The sequence below is a fragment of the Mesocricetus auratus genome, unplaced genomic scaffold (genome assembly GCF_017639785.1).
Source record: "Mesocricetus auratus isolate SY011 unplaced genomic scaffold, BCM_Maur_2.0 Super-Scaffold_100024, whole genome shotgun sequence".
In the NCBI taxonomy this organism is placed as follows: domain Eukaryota; kingdom Metazoa; phylum Chordata; class Mammalia; order Rodentia; family Cricetidae; genus Mesocricetus; species Mesocricetus auratus.
Window position 1 is genome coordinate 21993169 of NW_024429205.1, and position 20765 is coordinate 22013933.

A 20765-nucleotide genomic window follows, 5' to 3' on the forward strand; every position below is an offset into this window, starting at 1 on the left:
AATTACCTACAGTCTTCATCTTCCTACCTTTGTGCGATGTCGAGTTGGCTGTCCTTTGGGGTTTCCATTTCCAGATGTGCCATAAGGGGACATCATTGAAAACAGACTTTTAGCATTTTGCTACCCAACGGTAATTGACTATAAATCGGAAGGGAGGCCCCTCCAGTGCTATGGTAATTAAGGAGGAAGACTCCTCAACGGTTTCCCTGTCATCATGGCACTTGAACAACACTTGAGGAGTGGCAGAACTCAGGCACCTCCCCCCCCCGGGCTTTGCCACTTCCTTTTGAGAATGGGCACTAAGAGAAGCAAACTGACCACTCCCAGTGCGCCAGGCATCACATCCAAACTGACCACTCCCAGTGCGCCAGGCATCACATCCAAACTGACCACTCCCAGTGCGCCGGGCATCACATCCAAACTGATCACTCCCAGTGCGCCGGGCATCACATCCAAACTGACCACTCCCAGTGTGCCAGGCATCGCATCGCCGTCCCAGCTCCAAGAGGTACATTTTAGGAGTTTCCTTTGGGAAATGAGGCTGTGGCTGCGGCAGCCATCAGAGATGTGAGTGGAGCGATGCTGACGGCAGGTGGTCATCGGGCGTGGCTGATCGTCTTTCCCATAATGCAGTTTGCAGGAAGCCGCAGGACCCACTTCATCTTGCTAATGGTCTTACGATTTTGACCAGGAAGGGGAAATGTGAATGGATGTCGACCCTTCTGGTCTGCTTCTCCGTGAACATTACGTGTAATTAATTTGTCTCACTGGGATTGAGCCCTCAATTCATTATCTTTGGCACGAAATGAGGTATTAGGGTAAGGGATACACAGCTGTGCTCTGCAAATTACGGGATGACTACTAGGGTGTACCTGACCACACTGAAGTTTCACAGATCACACAATTCAGAGTTGAAAGAATCCCTTCAGACTCAACCCTTCACCTTTCCCCCACAGGCTCCCCTCACTTTCTTTTTTGAGATGGTCTTTCTGTGTAGTTCAGGCTAGCCTTGAACTCATGGTCTTCCTGTCTCAGGGTCCTAAGTGCTGGGATTACAGGTTTGTGTCACTATGTGTGACTCTTAACTTTTCAAAGAAAATTCCAGTCCCTTGCCTGAGTACCCAGGAGGATGATTGCCAGCTAACACAGTCCCTATACTCCTGCTCGGATTGCTCACCGTTTGTAAAGCAATGGATGAGAGTTAAACCATCCCACCCGACATAATCATCTGAAATTTTATCGACTACTTGTTCATCTCAGTTGGCAAATGGCTTCCTTACAGTGTAAATATTCTAGGGAGACCTGACAGTTCAGTTGTTCAGAACGAATGTGGGTTTGATACGAATTCACCTTTGAACCGACCCCTGCTGCCAGAGGAACACCGTGTGGGAGGTAATGGAGTAAGTGTTCACAGGGAGGTCGTAGGCCTCTGTAGATTGATGGGGAGGGGCGGGGGAGCCTGCTGGGGTGTCCAGAAGTGGGCTTGGGAAGGATCTAAAACAGGCTTTGCTTGTAGTGTTCCGAGGGTAGCGTGGCAGCACCATTGTTGCACGTGGGGGTGGGGCTTTTGTTTCACATGCACCATGCTGCAGAGAGGGCAGGGTGGCTTTAGTTTTCTATCCTATTTCATGGTGCTTTCATCCCCTCCCCCCCCCCCCGCCCCCAATTTTACATAGTCATTCTGTTCCTGTCTGAACTTTCAAGTGTTTCCGGCCTAGCTAGAGTTTGTATTCAAGGATGCTCTAGAAATTAAATATACCTGCTTCAGGGTACCAAGTGAAAACAGAGTCTTATTAGCAGTCTCCCTGTCCTTTCTCAGGCATCCTCTTATATTTCAGGGCATCATATCAAGGGACCCGGAACACTGGCGCGTGTCTGTGTGTGCACAACATGGGGAACCATCTGCTGCTGCTAAGTGTCTAAGTCAATGACTCTTCTGGGGAGTCTCTGGGGACTCATTAAAAAATTGTTAGCTAAAGACAGATTGACAACGCTTCACTCAGCTTTGGGAATCTTGTCCTGGACAGCCTGGATGTGGACCAGCCTGGGTCCACATACATGTTGTTCTAGGGCTCTCTATCTCGGGGTTGGGGGGGTGGGGGGTTGGGGGGAATTTTTAATCCCACAGTATTACTGGAGAAAACCCATTAAAATAGCCCAGCCATTAGAATTGCTTACAGATGCACCCTGTGGATTTGGATGGAAAAGCCCCATATCTTAAAATAATAAAATTGTTCTGCAATTATATGATACTTTACAGTCTTAGGGTTCACGAAATGCTATGTGGAAATGACTATTTGAAAAGATTGCCTTAAATTGATGAAATGGCTTCTTTTCTTGGTGCTTATCTTTAATATTTGGGACTTTAGAGTCTCTACAATTTTCTTTTGAGCCAAAAAGGAGCTGATCAAGATGATATTCTTGTGACTGTCATTAGAAGAGTGACAGATAAACCATGCCACCAGTGGGAGAGTCAAGAGTCCTGGGTGTCGGTAGCACAACCAACCCCTCAGTGTCTGAGGAGCCAGAGGGCTGCTTGTGATGTCACAGCTTATGATCTCATCTAGGTTGTATTGTCTTTTTGCGATGGAAGTGCCACCAGGTCGATTAAGCTCCAGATGGCCAGGACTCACACACCACTTGATGCAAGAGACTCCAGTCCTGCCTGTGAAGCAGAGTGTACCATTAGAGAAAGGTTGTTCCAGCTCTTCTGGTTTGCTATAATTTAGAGGTATCACATGTTAGCAAACTGGTCATTCCTCACAAATTGTCTGTTCCACGGTGGAACAGCCGTGACCTTCTTGATTCCTTCTTTATAGGCAACGGAATACAAATAATTATGCTAGCTTATGGCTTAATTAGCCTGGCTCCTGCAAACCTTAATTGGGCCTGTTCACATTTGAAGTGAAACTTGCTATCATGGTTAATGAATGTATTAAAGTCCAGTATCTGCATAAATTGCCATAGCCATATGGTTGGCATAATACTTAGTGGACAGTAATCCAGATTCATGGCACCTAGGAGTTACACCAACCTCAATGAAACATCTTGATGTCATCGTAGCTCAGTGTGGAGTTGTTTATTGACTTATCCATGTACACAGGCTTGAAGATTGTACCATCATTTACATGAATATGTAATAATGTATAATATGTATATTCAGTATACCAATAAAGAGAAAAGCAACAAATGCATATCAGTGGTAGTAAGGCACAACCTGAGTCTGTGGGTTTAGAGTGGGAAGGGGCAAGATTCCCTACCCCATAAATAACAGAGTTAGCTCTTCAGCCACGAGTCACACTGCCTGCTTAGTTGGTTAGTGACATCAGGGTTAGAAAGTAGAGCTGTTTTCTCAGATACAGAGAGCTCTTCTGGCATCAACCTTCAGTGTTTCTCAAAGTGAGACTCTGGAACCCCTTTGGGTGGTTTGTGAGCTGGAACAAGACTTTTTGACTGTTGTCACTATTTTTGCATCAAAACTTGAGCCAAGGCTGGCACAAACTGAAACTTTATTGGTCACGCGTCTCAGAACTGTTACCCGTACAGTTCTCACTTGTCTTCCAGCTTCAGGGACACCCGATGGGAAAGGTTTGGGGGCAGTTATAGAAAAGTAGTTCTGGAGTTACCAGTGAATTCTTAGATGTTCAGAACCAATTAGAGGGCCAGGCAACTGCCTTAAGGAAACTGAAAGTTGTCTGGAATTGGCATAGAATACAATGGATCTCCTACACTCAGAAGTGATACTTTTGAAGAAGACAAAATGGAGAAGGTGGGAAGACACACACACACACACACACACACACACACACACACACACACACACAGTCTCTACTGTTTTCCCCCAAAGAGATGCTTGTCACAGCTAAACTGAACGTGAGAATACAGTAGCAGAGGAAAAGGAAATGAAGGAACAGATAAACTCAGTATTGCATAAGCATGTGTATAAAATTTAATGGGTTCCCGATTCCATTTCATAGAAATAGATTTCATCTGTGAAAACCAGGTTCAGAGAGCCCACTGAAACACAGCATCAGCCTCAACCGTCCAAGCAACCCTTACTTCCTCTCCTCACTGCCACCTGGAAGGAAATGCTTTGTTGTAATCTGCATCTGAGATCTATAGAAGTCATGCTATGACTGTCTGATCACATTTGTGTTCCCAGCACATCAGGATCTCATGGCTAAGGGAGAGAAAGCTAGGGGTGGGGGGGAAGGATAGGCCAGGGTCTAGGCCACTGGAAGGCCACTGGAATGACCCAATGAGTCATCAAGAGGAGGAACTCTGGTATGGGAAGGTTTGGGCCTCAGATGTATTGACATGTATGGCCACAAATGGGTATCTTTCTATGTGTCTATGTATCACTGCTACTTAATTTTTTTTTAAGTGATCAGATCTGAGTTAATGGAAAGTTTGAAATATAAGTAATTTCAATCTTGAGTTTTAAATCCAGTAGGAAACCTCACACTCAGTATTTTTACTTTTAGTAGGAAGATTTTCTTAAGGCATGAGGTATGTTAATAGGGTGTTTGAATTGCTGGATCTCTACTGGTCTTTCATTGTATGCAAACCACTTGAGATGTGAGTGTTTCGCTTGGATGAATATATACACGTTTTTTCACTACACTACGAACTAGTCACGACATTTTTTTTACAATAGGCAATGAACTAGAACAATAAAAAGCCTCTAACCACCACCCACAGCGATGTCAGCTTATGATTTTTCTTTTCCAAGTAAATAACAGCTCTCCCCATGCTGAGTCATTACAATTAATGCCTTCATTTCTGTTTCCTCGCCCCTCCAATGGCCCATGTCCACAAGGCAAGGAAACATCCACGACTCCCCCTGTGAGACATGGAAGCAGCTACTTCTGACTACACGGAAGCAGAGAGCACACAAAATCGGAAAGAAGCCTAGGGGACTGTACAGCGGACCATGCACGAAAATTACGCAACCAATCTGGGCCTTGTACTGATGCTTTTTTTTTAAATGGCATTTTCTTCTTTTGAAAGGATGAACCCATGCTCAAAAGCCTTTCTAATGCATCTTGAAAATACAAGTTTTCCTTAGTATTATTATTATTTAAATGTGGCACTTCAAAACAAGTTGGCACAAAATGAAAGTGACATTTGGTCTCTGGTTTGTGGTGGAGCCATATAGTCCGCCTCCCTCTGGGAGGGCTCCTGCTTGGCCAGGGGGAGAAGCTAGTTTGGTGCAGGGCTCAGGGCCCCGGCTGGGTGACCTTGCTTTTCAGCACGGTGTCCCCAGGGGCAGCGGTGGCTTCCAAGGGGAGACCCTGCTGCTGATAGCCGTAGTTAACGTTCCCGCAGGGGAAGTGGCGCAGCCTGAACAGTGGCACCTCCTTCATGGTGGCGCTCAACGCCGATGGCTCGAGCAGCAGCGCAGCCCCGGGTCTGCGGGGTCCGGCGCCCGGCCCGGTCCAGCCACCCTCTGCCGCTCCTGCCCGCGCCTGCGGCTCGGCGCCCTGCGGGGGATGGGTCTTTTTGGCTGGCTTCTCCGTGAACCACGAGCCATAGGTCGGGTTCCACAGGCTGGTCGGCTTGTTTCTGGAGCCCGCGCTCTTGTGCAGCTCCGGGGCAGGGTTGGGCTGAGAGAACGCCATGTTCACGTGGCCACGATCGGCCGCCCCTCGGGGCAACCGGCCCGCACCCGCACCTGCTCCCGTGCCTGCACCCGGGGGCTTCTTCACCAAGGGGCCTGGCGCCGCCAGGGCTGCGGGCTGGGGGCCAGCGGGCGCCTCCTCGTGCTTCGCGGGCTGGGGAGACACCAGCAGAGGAGGCATCCCCTCCGGGTCTTTGGGTCTCATGGGCACTTTTTCCTCCTCCTCCACTACCGGGCCATATTCTATGGGCAGAGCTGTGTTGATGACATCCGGATCCTGTGGGAAGGAGAAAAAGAGGACGGATGAAACGGAATCGCAGAGATGTTGGATTTGGACGTGATCTCAGAGAGAGAGAGAGAAACATCTGTTTACAGAGGAGCCGTTTTTTGTCAACTTGACACACGTTAGCAGCATCACCTGGGAGGTGGGATCCTCTTAACTGAGTTATTGCCTCCATCAGATTGGCCCGTGCGGACATGTCTGTGGGTCATTTCCTTAACGATTGATGTGGGAGGACCCAGTCTACTGTGGGAAGTGTCACCCCTGGCAGGAGGTCCAGGGTTGTCTAAAAAAAAACAAACTCAGGAGCCAGGCAATAAGTGGCCTTCCTCCATGGTTTCTACTTTAGTTCCTGCCTCCGGATTCCTGCCTTGATATATGGGCCCTGGATTCCCATAATGATGGGCTGTCAGGTGTTAAGATGAAGCAAACCTCTCCTTCCCCAGTTGCATTTGCTCGTGGTAAATGAATACATTAACAGGTAGGCATAAGTAATGAGTGAGCATCACTGTTCTTGAAGACCTTAGAAGAAACCATTGAAGTAGGAGACGGTACCAGGTGCTTACGGGGTGCTGGTAGGCACCCCGCCTTGGGGCACGGAATGGGAACAGTGCAGAGCAGAAAGCCCCTGGGGCAGTTGTTAAAACAGATTTTATAAACTTTAATATTAATTTTAATCTGTTGTGTGTATGTATATGTGCTTGGACATGCATGTGCCTGAGTAGGTTCTCCGTCCTCCACTTTGTGGGGCCTGGGATGGAACTTACGTCATTTGGTTCCGGCAAGCAGGAACCTTAACTTGTTGAGGACCCTGCGTTTTGTTTGTTTGCTTTGTTTTTAGCATTGCTTTAACAATATTATGGTATGTTTCTTGCGACTTAAAAGATCAGAGGTGATGTGACTTCTGTTTTGCTGCAGGGAGGGTGGCAGAGGAGGAGGAGGACACCATGCCCGGCCCGCTCTCTTCCCATGCACCTGCAGTTTTCGTCACATTTGGCTGATTGGCTCCTGGTGGTGACTTTGTGTGTGTGTTGTCATTACACATGCAGCTGTCCCGATGTAGAGACTCGCTTGCCCATTCAGATGTGACCGGGCTTTTGTGGAGTTGAGCAAATTCTCAATGGGGACGAGGAGAAACCATTCACGGAAACAGATTGGTGCTAGACCATCGGTGCAGTCATAGATTGTACTAGGAAATCGGATGCAGTTGCCGGGGGTTTAAAGAAAATTTGTGGGGGAAAACCCTGGGGAAATTCAGTTCAGTAACAGTGTATGCAGATGGAGGGGAAGCCTCCATTTTACAGAAGAGCTCACCAGTCCAGTGTCTATTAGCAAAGGGTTTAAGAAAACAACAACAAATATCTTTTTAAAAGCCATTTCATTTCCTCCCTGTTTCTTACTTTCACAGAGAGCCATTTAAACTTTGCAGCTGTAGATCCACCTGCAAAGGTATTATATATTTGGAAAAGAAAACCCCACGTTTCATCTAGAAAACGTTAGCTGTCTGGCTATCCATGATACTACAACGATATGGCTACCTAAACAAGACTGAAACATCAACAGACACACTAACAGGGAAGGGAGAAATCTCAGAGGCCCCACACCAAGACAAAGAACTATGGGCAACTAAAGCTGGTTGAGAGGGAGGATTACTCTTCCCCAGGGTGTAGTCCTCTAGTTGGTTATCCAGTTAGCTTTGAAATCATATATATATATATATATATATATATATATATGCAAGGAACACAAAATGGATTCACTAGGTTGTATTTATATGGATGTATGCAACACTAATAATCAAAGAAAAAGAGGTCATGAACTTGAGAGGCAGTGAAGAGGCTGGGGGGGTGTTGGAGAGGCTGGAGTGAGGAAAGGGAAATGGTGTAATTATGTTTTAATTGTTAAACGATGACAACAAAAGCCCATTGACTAGCAGGATCAGCTAATGCTTGGGTCTGTCTGGTGCTGTAACAGGTGCTGGCGAGGAGAGTGGGCGTTTCCAGTGTTTGTTGTAGGATGAGGGCCAATCGTAGCATTTCAGAGATCAGGAATATTGAGTCTCACCAATCTTATATTATGAGATTACAAGTATTATAAAATACCAGTGTATTAAAACGTTCCCATGGAGATTAAGGGCTGGTCAGGGCAGAAAGCATTTTACCTGGGTGCAGTATTCAATCCTCTCCAAAATGATGGCGAAGTTGGGTCTGTCTTCAGGCTGATGTTGCCAGCACTGAGTCATTATCCTATAGCTGCAAGAAGGAGCACATTAACGGATCAGAAGCATCCGGGAAGGCTCCCTCTCCCCCATCTCTTTTCTCAATCAAGCCAAAGCTTTAAGGATGGGAAGACATCTAGGTCCAAGTGGTCGATCAATCCTGCCCCCTGCTGGTGGGACGGGAATCACGCCCAAACGCTATTTACATCAAATCCCATTTTCCTAAAGCCATGCTTAGGATGCGGGTATTTTATTATCCATCTTGTTTTTGGAAGGGAGGTGAGGGAATATCACGGCGGGCTGGAAAAAAGCCACAAGGGGGAGAACTCTTTAGAATTCTGGGCTGATGGAGTGGGTCTGGGACACACATTTCTAGAGGCCAGTCTGAAGTGTAGGCTCGTGAGTCCACAGCCTCCAGCCCGGCAATAATGGGATGAAATTATTGTGTTCGAAGGGCTGGAAGACAAATCCATCTTACTGAAGTCTCGGGCACACTGTGTTTGGGGACATCTTAAAAGAAGGCTGCCACTTTCCCTTTAATACTAAAGGAGCATATGTGATCCAGATGCTTAAAAACAAGACCGTGCTCAGTTTCTAACAGGAAGTTCCCAAAGGTCGTACACAGGCCCGGGGCAGTTCTTAGGTGGGTCCATCCGTCCGCCACTGGTGACAAACTCCAGAACTTCCTGGTTGCTCTTGCTGGGGTATGGCATATACCCGAGAGAAAATATTTCCCACAGCAACACTCCAAAAGACCTGGGCATGGAACGGAAGACACAGATATGGGTGTATATGCATTCACACACAACACACACAGAGACTCCTACGTTTTTAGTATGTTTCCCATTATGCCATTTTCTGAAAAAAGGGTGTGTGTGCTGTGTGTGTGAGTGTACATGCATATGTGTAAGTGCGTATGCATGTGTGCGTGCATGCATGTATGTGTGTGAGTGTGCATGCATGTGTGTGCACGCATGTGTGTACATGCATGTGTGAGCATGCATGCACGTGTGTGAGTGCACATGAATGTGTGTGTGTGAGTGACCATGCATGTGTGTATACACACATTTGTGCACACACACATGGAGTTCAAAGGTCAAGAACCATAAGTCTTGTTTCTTAGGAACCATCTACCTTGTGTTTTGTTTTAAATGATTATTCCATTTCTATCTGAGTGTGTGGCATAAAGGTGTTTATAGAGGCCAGAAGAGGACATCAGATCCCCTGGCACTGGAGTTGCAGGTATTGTGGGTCATTCAGTGTGGGAGCTGGGAACTGAGCCCAGGTCCTCTGGAAGAGCAGCAAGCACTCTTAACCATGGAGCCTTCTCTCCTGACCCTAACTTGTTTTTTTTTTAATTAAAAAATATTTTTAGATACCATCTCTCAGTAGCCGGGGCTTCACTAAGAAGGCTAAGCTGGCTAGTCATTGTACCCCAGGGTTGGTCTATGTCTAGTCCCCCAATCGCTAGCATTGTAGGCTGCACTACCCCTCATCTTTTTTCTTGTTTTCCTTCTCGAGAGTTCTGGAGATTGAACCAGGTCCTTTTGCTTGTATCCTACAATCCCTTCACTGACCGAGCTATAACTGCAGTCCAGAGGACTCTCTAGACCCAGGAAAATGGAAAGAATGCTCAAGCATTCATATAACTCTCTATTAAAAGATAACCAGTTAGCATATTTTTCATTCCAGTCAAGCTCTGTGCCTAGATTTCTTTTATATAACCAAAGCTATTGAACCTTGATAATTTTGCTCATTTCATGATAGCACAGCCACTTTCCATGCTAAACATTTCATAAATAGACTTTGAAATGCCTGTGAGATATCATATTGAGATGTAACATGGTTTTCCATATCACATTGTTTTCAGTTTTCAAAATATTTTAAACGTTGCACGAACATCTTTTTGCACTTTGATTTTAGCCAATTTTAATTTTTGTGAGGGAGTCTCATTTTGTATTTCATTTGCTATGTAGTCCTGCTGGCTTCAAACTCAAAATCTCCCTGCCTCTTGAGTGCAGGGACCATGGGTGGTGGATCACCACACCTGGCTTTTGTTCATTTTTCAAGATTCCTTAGGGCAAACCATCTAAAAATAATGCAATAGTAAAATTAATAATATTTCTGGTATAATAACTAGATTTGAAGAACACAAGCCCTGAAACTTTGTGTTACTCTCACCAACTCCAGTATGTACATTAATAGTAACATTTCTCAATTTAAAGCAAACTATGAGAAAATGAAAAACAGCAAAATATGGCAGGATCACTTTTTAATACAATTTTATCTTCATTTTTTATTTTATGTGTATGGGCATCTTGCATATTTCTGTGCACCACAGGCCTTCAGTGCCAACAGAAGCCAGAAGAGGGCATCAAAACCCTTGGAACTGGAGTTTCAGATGGTTGTGAGCTGCCAAGTGGGTGCTGGGAACTGAACCCAGGTCCATGGGAAGAATAGCCAGTGCTCTTAACCACTGAGCATCTCCCAAGCCCCAGAGACCCCCACCTCAAAAAAAAAAACTAAAAACAAGAAACAAAAAACAAAAAACCCAAACAAATAGAAACCTCAGGGCAGATGTGTTCCAACCTAATATTTTACGTTCTTCTTTGTTGTTGTTGTTGTTTTTGAGACAGGGTTTCTCTGTATTGTTTTAGAGGCTGTCCTGGAACTTGCTATGTAGACCAGGCTGGCCTTGAACTCACAGAGATCCGTTTGCCTCTGCCTCCCGAGTGCTGGGATTAAAGACATGCGCCACCACCACCTCCCGGCTCATTTTTAAATTAAGTTAGTGTTGTGGGAGGGCATGGCACAAGGCACTTGTAGAAATCAAACAACTTTTAGGAGGCTGTCCTTTTCTTCCAGCATGTGTGTTCTGGGGATTGAACTCGGATGTGGTGGGGAGTGCCTTTACCTGTAGGCAATCTCCCCATGTCTGTTAGAATATGGAAATCTTCACTTCACATGGAGTGTTTTACTAAAATTTGCTGATCTACTCCTAATTTTTCTACTACATATTGTCTGTTCACATCTTTTGCATGATTTTATCAGTCAGGGTATATTATTTTAGTATCTCGGTTTGGCCTTTGAGTTGTAGACATTCTTTGAATGTATTGAAGATGTTAGCCCTTCTGCACAGCAGAGTTGGCCCTGGTGAAGTAGGTGCTGGTAAACTGAACCTGAGGGTGTGAGAAAGTAGGAGGACTGCTCCCCCCCCGCCCCCTCCCGTCCCCGTTCCTTGTGGCCTGTTGCATTGGGTGAGCTAGCTGGGGCAGTTCTGGAGAGCTTGCCTGGTGGTGAGGATGGGAGCAAGCTGGTGGGCTGGCCAATCCAGAACCAGTCCCAGGACCGGGGCTGTAATAACTTGGCCCACCCAATATCCACCCTGTCTGTGAACTGCGAGAGCACGTGAAGGGGCCGGTCCTGCAGACCCAAAGCTGTGGGGTCTCCACAACACAGGGAGACAACAGGACATCCTGTCAGGGCCCGGTATTGATGGTGTAGCAGAAGCCACAGGTCTTGAACCAGACCAATGATTCATTGCAATGAACACTTGCAAATGAGGTTGCGTGTGACTCACTGAGACCCACTGCAGTTTCCAGGATGAGGTTTTATTTTCTTTTAAATTTTATTTTATGGTGTGTGTGTGGGAATTGCAAGGGCAGAGGGAATATACAAAGGGTCAGGGGGACGAATGGAAGGGGTGCATGACGTAAAATTCACAAAGAGTCAATAAGTTTTTTTTTTGTTTTTTTGTTTTTTTGGTTTTTCGAGACAGGGTTTCTCTGTGGCTTTGGAGGCTGTCCTGGAACTTGCTTGGTAGTCCAGGCTGGTCTTGAACTCACAGAGATCTGCCTGCCTCTGCCTCCCAAGTGCTGGGATTAAAGGCATGGGCCACCAATGCCCGGCAACAAGTTTTTGTTTTTGTTTTTGTTTTTAAAGATGTTAGCCTTTTATCAAAAATAAAAATGCTTATTTTTTTGGTAGAGTTGGAGGTAGAGGTAAGAATTGTCTAGTGGCTGGCTGCTTTGCTCTTTTGGTCTTCGACTTGAACCCCAATATTTGCCTCTGGGTTTTTATTATTCGTGATACAGGTGAGTTTGTTTTCTCTCTCCTCGAATTCAGTTACAATCTGAAGGGACAGAATCCAGGGCCTTCTGTATGTTAGACGTATTCTATCTCTGAGTGGGGCCTCGCTACTTTCTTCTTATTATTATTTTAAATTTAATTTTGGGTAGTGGATCATGTTGGTCTTGAACTCACTCTGTGGCCAGGCAAGCTTTGATATTGCAGTTCTCCTGCCTCAGTGCCTTAAAGAGTTATAATTACAGGAATGTACCACAAGGCCCAAACACTTAAAGAGTTATAATTATAAGAATGTACCACAAGGCCAAATCACTTCTGTTTGTTGCTTGATGATCTAACTTTATAGTGTAACAAAGGCTTGCTTTTTTTCTTTCTTTCCCGAGATAGGGTTTCTCTGTGTAGCTTTGGAGGCTGTCCTGGAACTCACTCTGTAGACCAGGCTGGCTTTGAACTCACAGAGATCCCGCCTGCCTCTGCCTCCCGAGTGCTGGGATTAAAGGCATGCGCCACCAACGCCTGGCAAAGACTTGCATTTTCAAGTAGTTAAATGTATTCACTACATTTTTGTAATTTCTTCTGTTTTACAGTTGTGAAATCTTCTCTTCAGCAAAGATTAAATAAATGCTTACCATTTTCTAGGTGTGCTTGTTTTTCTCTTGAATTCATTCAGAATTTATGTATGGTGGGAGGGAAGGGTCAAAACTGGTTTGTTTCTCTAAATGATCCTTCCAGCACTTTCTAAAATGATTCCCCCTTCCCTACTGGCTTTTGATTAAAGACAGGGCTGTTTTTAATAGGTGTGCCCACCTGTTCCTTTCATCTGCTTGCTTTCTGCATTGACAATATTATGTTTTGCTTTTTTCTGTCTGTATTTTGACATCACATAAGACATTTTCCTCTTTTTAAAAAGGTATTTGATTTCCCATTGTTTGTCTTAAAGAACTTTTGAGACCCAGTGTATTAAGTTCCAGAAATAATATTTTCTACTTTGATGACATTTTTATTTCCAACTCTTAGTTTGACGATCAGATTTTGAAGAAAGAAAATCTATCGTTGTTCTAGTATCTCCATGCAGGGTTTTACTCTTAGTAAACACTGTCCTAACATGGTAGGAAAATATACTTCCACAGAGCGGGAATGCTTTCTTTCACTGCTACTATGTTGGTGAAATTAGCTGCCTGCAAGTTGCCAGGAAAATGAATTATCCTCTTTCACGTGGTCTTTCTGATTTCTAAGGGGAAAAGAAGACCCTCTCTTCCCCCAATACAGCAAGCAACAGCATAATAAACAAAAACCAGTGTCCAATAAGGAAGATGTATGAAGAGTCACAGCTATTCAGTCTCTGCTTGTCTATAGACGGTACATATAGACAGACACTAGTTGGTGATTGCAATCTCTTTTGTTAGACAAGACAGGCCTGGCTGTAACCCACCTAAGGGTTAGGGTTAGGGTTAGGGTTAGGGTTAGGGGTTACAGGTGTGCACCTCCACATTGTTTGAGAGCTTCTAGGTATAATTTTGCCTGATGTCAGCAGTCCGCTGTCTTCTTGAATAAACAGATACAGGCATATTTCTTCCCTGCTCATCCTCCCTTAAGCCCCTCCACTGAAGTGTAGAGTGCATTTCCCTCAATTTTTCACGGTCTTTAACATGTGGAGATATATGTAACTAAAATTCTGTAGTACAAAGTTAAGCTTTTTTGCATTGTAAAATTGTTTTTTAAATATTTCCACATTCCTTTTTTTGGTTTGATTTTTTTTCTCCCCCTCACTGACTCTTGTCCTATGGATGAACATTTTTCAGTGTTGGTGCTGTGGGCTGTGTGTTCTTTTAATACTGCTCAGCACTTTCTGTCCCTTTAGCTTTCCATCCCCTGATTGAAGGGGACTTAGGTCGTTGTTGTCTTTTCTGCTTTGTAAACTATGTGCCAGTGGGGATATTTGCCCAAGTCTGTCCATGTCAACGCTTCTCTAACGTGACACAGGGGAGAGCAGAGCTGATGGGTCATAGGACATTCATGTATTTAGAACAATTACTAAGTTGCTGATGCTATTCTGCCTCCGGGTGGGTTAGGTGGATGTCACTCTCTGGTGCTCACGTGATTCCTCTGGAGGGCTCGTTAACACAGAAGGGTTGTCTCCACTCCTGCAGTTCCTGCTGCACGAGGCATGAGGTGACTGGGTGGGGAGCTGAGTTTGGAGTTGCTAATGATGAGTTCCAGGTTACCCACTATCTCTGGCCTGTGGAGACTCAGTGGGTTAGGTCAAGGCAAATCTCTTGGGCCTAGAAATAACAAAGCCACTTGCTCAAAAAAGGCCCTGTGAGTCAGGAAGGGGTGTTGTCTTCCATCTTAGGACATTATCTCAATATGGGGCTTTCAGAACTCGGGGACATTTCCACTCTCTTGCATTTTCTGTGCTAGGAACCATTTCCAGGCCACTCTGATTCCCTGATTTTTAGCCTCTGACCAGTTTCTCTAGTTTTCTGCTTGGAAACATGCAGAGTCATTAGCAGCTCTAGCCTGGAACTTCAGGCCATACGTTTGTGTGGTTCTTGGAACTTCAGGCGATACGTTTGTGTGGTTCTTATTGCCATGAGGCTTGACACTTGGTGGGTACATTTACACTGGGGATGTACCTTCTATTCTGCACAATGTTCCTTTATTGCTTTGACATTTTCAGTTTCTGTATTTCCCGTGTCCTTCTTCCCAGGACTCTTATTTTGCTAGCTTATCAGATCAATTGGCTTAATCCTCTCAATTTTCTTCTCTTTTCTTTACTGCATTTCCATTCTCTTTAGAATTGTTTCACTTCCCTGAAGTTTAACTTAATTCTGTATTCCAATCCATTCACGACTTTTACATTTCAGTTATCAGATGAAAAAATAAACTTCATTTTTTAATAGAATGGTTCACATTGGGAAGGGATTGTATTATTAGTATTGTGTTTCCATGAACTCTACACTCAGTTCTCACTATTTTTAGCAACACATTAGCATGGTACATTAATTACAATTAATGGATTAGCATTAAGACATTATTAACTAAAACCCATAGTTTATTTAGATTTCCTCAGTTTTGACTGAATTTACTTATTCTCGTCCCGAATCATATATATTGAGCTGTCAACATCCCCTAAGCTTCTCTGGGTGGCTTTGCTTTTGCTGGGCAGATATGCACAATCCCGGTCAGGGACTCAGTGGGACATCTCTCATCTGGGACCTGCATTTCTTGTGATTATACTAGGCTAAGGAGCTCAGGGGGAACCACATTTGCACCTCTTCATCTCAGGAGTATGTGCTACCAAGGTGACACATGATTATTTTGGCCTTAAGCAACTGTCTGGAGCCCTGTTTGCCCGGCTTTCTCAACCGTGAGCCTCTCTCTGGCCCCCCTTCCACCCCTGTGTCCTCCAAGGACGCTGTTATGTGCAGCCACATGGCTTCTGAGGGCCTCTTTGAGGGTGTCCATCATATTTTTATTCCTGAGAATGTCCCCCTCTGAAGGACTGTTTTTTTTCCATTTTCATGTGTGTGAATGGTATGTATGTGTGTAGACACATGTGTGGTGTGCGTGTGTGTGGACACATGTATGGTGCATGTGTGTGTAGATACACATGTGTGGTGTACATGTGTGTAGACACACATGTGTGGTGTGCATGTGTGTAGACACATGTATGGTGTATATACAGGTTGGTGCAGGTCTATGTAGAGACCTGAGGTTGATGTTGGAACTCATTCTCCATCACTCTCTGACTGCCTTCACTGAGGCAGGGTCTCTCAGTAAAACTCTGAGCTCTCCAATATGGCTGGTTGATGTGGAATAATCTTTTTGTACACTGTGATTTTTGTGTCACTCTGATTGCTTGAACAAAAAGCTGAACGACCAATAGCTAGGCAGGTTTTCCAGGCACAGAGGATGCTGGGAAGAAGAAGAAGGGTGGAGTCACAAGCCAGATGGAGAGGAAGCAGCAAAGCAGGATGGGCAGTACACAGATGACGTAAATGAACCTGGGTACCACATAGATGAATAGAAGGGGGCTGATACAAGAGCTAGCTAGAAACAAGCCTTGACTATTAACCGAGCTTTCATAATTAATAAGAAGTCTTCGTGTGGCTCTTAGGGAGCTGGCTGGGCAGACAGAGAAAGACTCACAAGCCAGTTTGCTGTAGGGATCCCTGGTGTCTGCCTTCTGAGGCTGGAACTGCAGGTGGGCTATCATTCTTGCGTTTACATAGGTTCACCTGTAAGCACTGTTTTAAAGCAACTCTCTGTCCTTTATGTAGGGTTGCAGTATTTTGTGTCTCTGAGGGCAATCGTCATGTTAAAAGAATTTTCCTAGTGTTTTTACGTTGTCTTCCTTCCTGTCCAGTTGCTTGTGCCTTTTCTTCATTATAACCATCTCTCAGATGTTCATTGTTCTTGGCTGGCTGATGGTGTTTTAAGGTTGGACTATCAAAAGCTGAGGAGGAAGTACTATGTAAGTAAGCCAGCCTGATGCCATGATGAGGTGTGGCTTTTTTGGTTGTTGTTTTCCTGTGGTAGCTGGTTTTACAAAAAATGCCATTCACTTGGTGGCTTAACACAACAGAAATTTGTTCTTGGATGGGTCTGAAGCCTGCTCATCTGAAATGAGTACTTCTGAGTTTAAGTCACGATGTTAGTCTGATGTGGCTCCCTCCCTCTGAGGCTCCAGGGCAGCCGGTCTCAACTTGTTGGTCTCGGCCCCTTTGGTGGCTGCGTATCAGTTATTTACATTATGATTTATAACAGTAGCAAAATTACAATTATGAAGTAGCAAGGAAATGATCTTATGGTTGGGGGTCAGCACAACATAAGGCATTTCATTAAAGGGTCGAAACATTAGGAGGGTTGAGAGCCACTGCCCTAGGGCAAAGCCTGTTTGTTCCTCTGCTTACTTCTTTCAGCTCCAGATGGCAGCTGGAGTCCTTTCTTGTGTGGCTGCTTCACTAGAGGCTCTGGGTCAAACCCTGCTCTTTCCTCTGTATGAAGAATTTCCCCATTCCCCAACTCTAATAGGAACACTGGCCATGGCATTTACTTCCTCCCAGGAGATTATCCAGAAAAAAAATCTACTCTGCCTCAAGATCCTTAACATAGGGCTGGAGAGATGGCTCAGAGGTTAAGAGCACTGCATGTTCTTCCAGAGGTCCTGAGTTCAATTCCCAGCAACCACATGGTGGCTCACAACCATCTGTAATGAGGTCTGATGCCTTCTCCTGTGGTACAGGCATGTACACAGATAAAAAACTGTATGCATAATAAATAAACAATTTAAAAAAAAGATCCTTAACGTAATCACACCCCTTCAAGAAGTTTGAGGTGAGGTTATGGATTTGCATATCTGCATTGCTAATGAGGGTCAGGGGATCTGTTGTTGTTCACCCCTGGATTAGGTTCAGGCAAATCTCACTGGCCTAGAAATAGCCAAGACTCTTGCTTATAGTATCTAACCTAGGTCAGAAGGGGGCTCTGCCTTGCGGTGGTTTGAATGAAAATGGATGGCCCGCATAGGCTTATAGGGAGTGCTACCATTAGGAGGTGTGACCTTGTTGAAGTAGAGGTAGCTTTGTTGGAGGAGGAAGTGCATCACTAGGGGGTGGGCTTTGAGGTCTCAGAAGCTCAAGCCAGGTCTAGTGGCTCACTCCCTGCTGCCTGTGGATCCAAATGTAGAACTCTCAGCTACCCAGCCAGCATTATGCCTGTGCTGTGATGATAATGTAAATCAGTCCCAGTTAAATGCTTTCCTTTGTAAGAGTTGCAGTGGTCATGGTGTCCCTGGACATCAGTAGAACCCTAAGACAGTCATCTTAAGACACCACCGTTGAGTCAGCTAACAATTGCGGGCTTCTGGGATTAGAACCTCGTGATCTGGTGATCAGTTTTCAATCTAACTCCTCATGTGCAGCCTCACTTGGAGTCTATGCCTGGTTGCTCACTTTGCCCAGGAGCCCCCTCATCGCTGGCTTGGTTGCCAGCGTTCTTGGTGAAAGGAGGACACACCCTAAACTAGGTAGACTTTGAAAGCTTTTCTTGCATGGAATCGAGTGTCTCATCCTCGCTGATGTCTATACCACCGAGCCCAGAGGGACTTTGATTTGGTGACAGAGGAAAGACAGTCCCCAAGATTCAGGGGGTGGAGGGCTGAACCAGAGGCTTTGGTTACTTATAACTTGGTTAGACCTTTAGCCAATTGTCCTATTTTCTGTACCCCTACTTTCCATTCCTTGGCCTTCTGGGACCCTCAGGTAACTGAGCAGCCTGGTTCTGGATCTGAACCGTGGGTTTGGACGTCAACATCTGGATGTCAAGTGAGGGATGACTTGTCTATGAACTTCCTCAAGTCTAACTTGTTCTAAGTATTTTTCCCCCCTCTTTCTGTTTTTCTTCTTATTGTGGGGTTTAATTTAATTCAAAAGACTTTATTTACTGATGTGTGTGTATGTGTGTGAGAGAGAGAGAGTGAGTGAGTGAGTGTATGTGTGTGTCAGTATGTGTGTGTGTATGTGTGTTTGTGTCTGTGTGTGTGAAAGAGAATGTATGTGTGTGAGAGTATGTGTGTGTTAGTATGTGTATGAGTAGTTGTGTGTGTGAGTGTGAGTGTGTGAGTGTATGTATGTGTGTGTGAGTGTGTGTGTGTGTGTGTGTGTGTGAGTGAGTGTGTCTGTGTGTATGCTCATGCTTTGCCAGGGGGCCTGAGTTTAATTTGTCATTTAAAATGACAACCAGTCTTGATGTGTGGCCTCCCAGCCAGAGAGCCCAGCATCACTTAGGAGCTTGGTAGAAATGCAAGTTTATCTGGATCCCATTCCTGAAAAATCGCTCTCAGGGTGGGGCCTTGTGATGTACATTTTCAGGAGCCCTTCTGATCACTCTGATAAACACCAACACTTAAGAGCCTCCACTGTGACTTCTTCCTCCCCTTCTCTCTGCCAAAAGAACTCCCGAAGGGGTGTGGGCCAATTGGTCCAAGATGATCACTAAGCCACGGTGATAACCTGGAGGAGGGCACCAGGAAGACTCACCACGTGTCTGTCTTAGAGGTAAATATTCCTTCCATGAAGGCCTCTGGGGGCATCCACTTCACTGGCAGCATGGCACACCCGCCCTTTCTGTAGTAGCTGGCCCTGTGGGGGAAGAAGAGGACACCACGCTTGGATTGGAAGAGGTCAATGAACAGAGACTCTGCCTGGAGGCTTGAGAAAGAGGCTGCAGCATTGCCTGACTGTGGAAAAAGCAAAACACCGAAGTTAAAGACAGGTCCTGGGTGGCTGGGGAGGAAGAGCAGGGGAGCGCACATCACTTAGTTAAGAATCTTGGTGTCACTTAATGGCCCACTGGAGGCACGGAGGAAAAGATCTATGCAGTGACTAAGGTCCCTGCTAGCGGCTGTTTAGATTTCCCTGTTGGGTTTTGTTTATTATAACTCACAATGAATAACATTACTCCAGCCTTATAAGTACAGCGTGTTTCTGATGACCTGCAGTAATTCCAGTTCCAGAACGGGAGGGCTGAGAACAGGGCTCGTGTCTTATTCATTTCTGATTCTCCATGGTACTTACACAGTGGCATTTCATTCACGGTTGGCACTCAACAAACAATCTAGACAGCTGGCCAGAGGCTGCTTCCCGTAGCAATCCAGACAGAAGGACACGGGGCTGGCTGAGCATGGAGATGGCTTAACACACAGATGAATTAATTTATTAGTTTTCATCAGTCATGCCATTGATGCAACTGGCTACTAAGAATTAATAAATTAACTCATTTACCTGTTAAGCCAATTCCACACCTAGCTTGATGTTCTGTGCCTGTGCGTGCTATGGGAGGGCAGCTTTCCACCAGCTGTCTACACTAATTAATGACTTCAATAAACATGTTCTGAGTATTAGGATGTGTCAAGTGCTCTGCCATGTACTGAGGACATAAATAAATCACAGTCTCTCTTTCTCCCAAGGATACAGTTCAATGGGAAAAAAAACCCACACCTGAAATCACAGCACCGCCACCTCCTATGATAATGGAGTGGGCACGGAGTTCAGTGACGTGGATGGAAGATTTTTTGTGTGTGAAATAAGGGCATCTGGGGCAGCATCACAGAGGGCTGGTCAAGGAGTTCTCTCCAAAGACCATCCCTGGTCCAGAACATCTGCCCATGCATGGGACTTGAGGGAAGCAAGGACGGCTGAAGTCTGGAGATAGGAATTGCTTCAGTTTGGATCTTAAGGGTCCCCAGAAGCCACATGCTAGAGCATTGGTCACCAGCCTGCTGCACTTCTGGGATGCAGAAGAGCCTTTAAATGGTGGGGCTTCTCACAACGGTTAGATCATTGGGGGCATTCTCCTGAAGGTGTGTGGACCACAGTCCCTCATTCCTTTTCCTATTGTTGTTTCCAGTCCACCATGAGGCGGACATGATGTCATGTGCTCCTGTCCCCATGAACCACAGGCCAGAAGCAACGGAGTCAAAATTATGGGCATGGACTGAGGGCTCTGTAACTGTGGTCCAAAGTCAACACTTTCATCCCTATAAATTCATTTAGCTC

At 45.4% G+C, this 20765-nt stretch overlaps 1 protein-coding gene across 1 annotated transcript in view; it reads right to left on the bottom strand.

Annotated features, from left to right (window-relative positions):
* Nucleotides 1–3492: 3492 nt before the first annotated feature.
* Alk (ALK receptor tyrosine kinase) overlaps nt 3493–20765 on the bottom strand; it is a 718643-nt gene continuing 701370 nt past the window's right edge. The window contains 4 exon segments of the mRNA XM_040730911.1: nt 3493–5897; nt 8062–8152; nt 8740–8874; nt 19248–19349. Coding sequence (XP_040586845.1) covers nt 5220–5897; nt 8062–8152; nt 8740–8874; nt 19248–19349 — 1006 coding nt within the window. The 3' untranslated portion in view covers nt 3493–5219.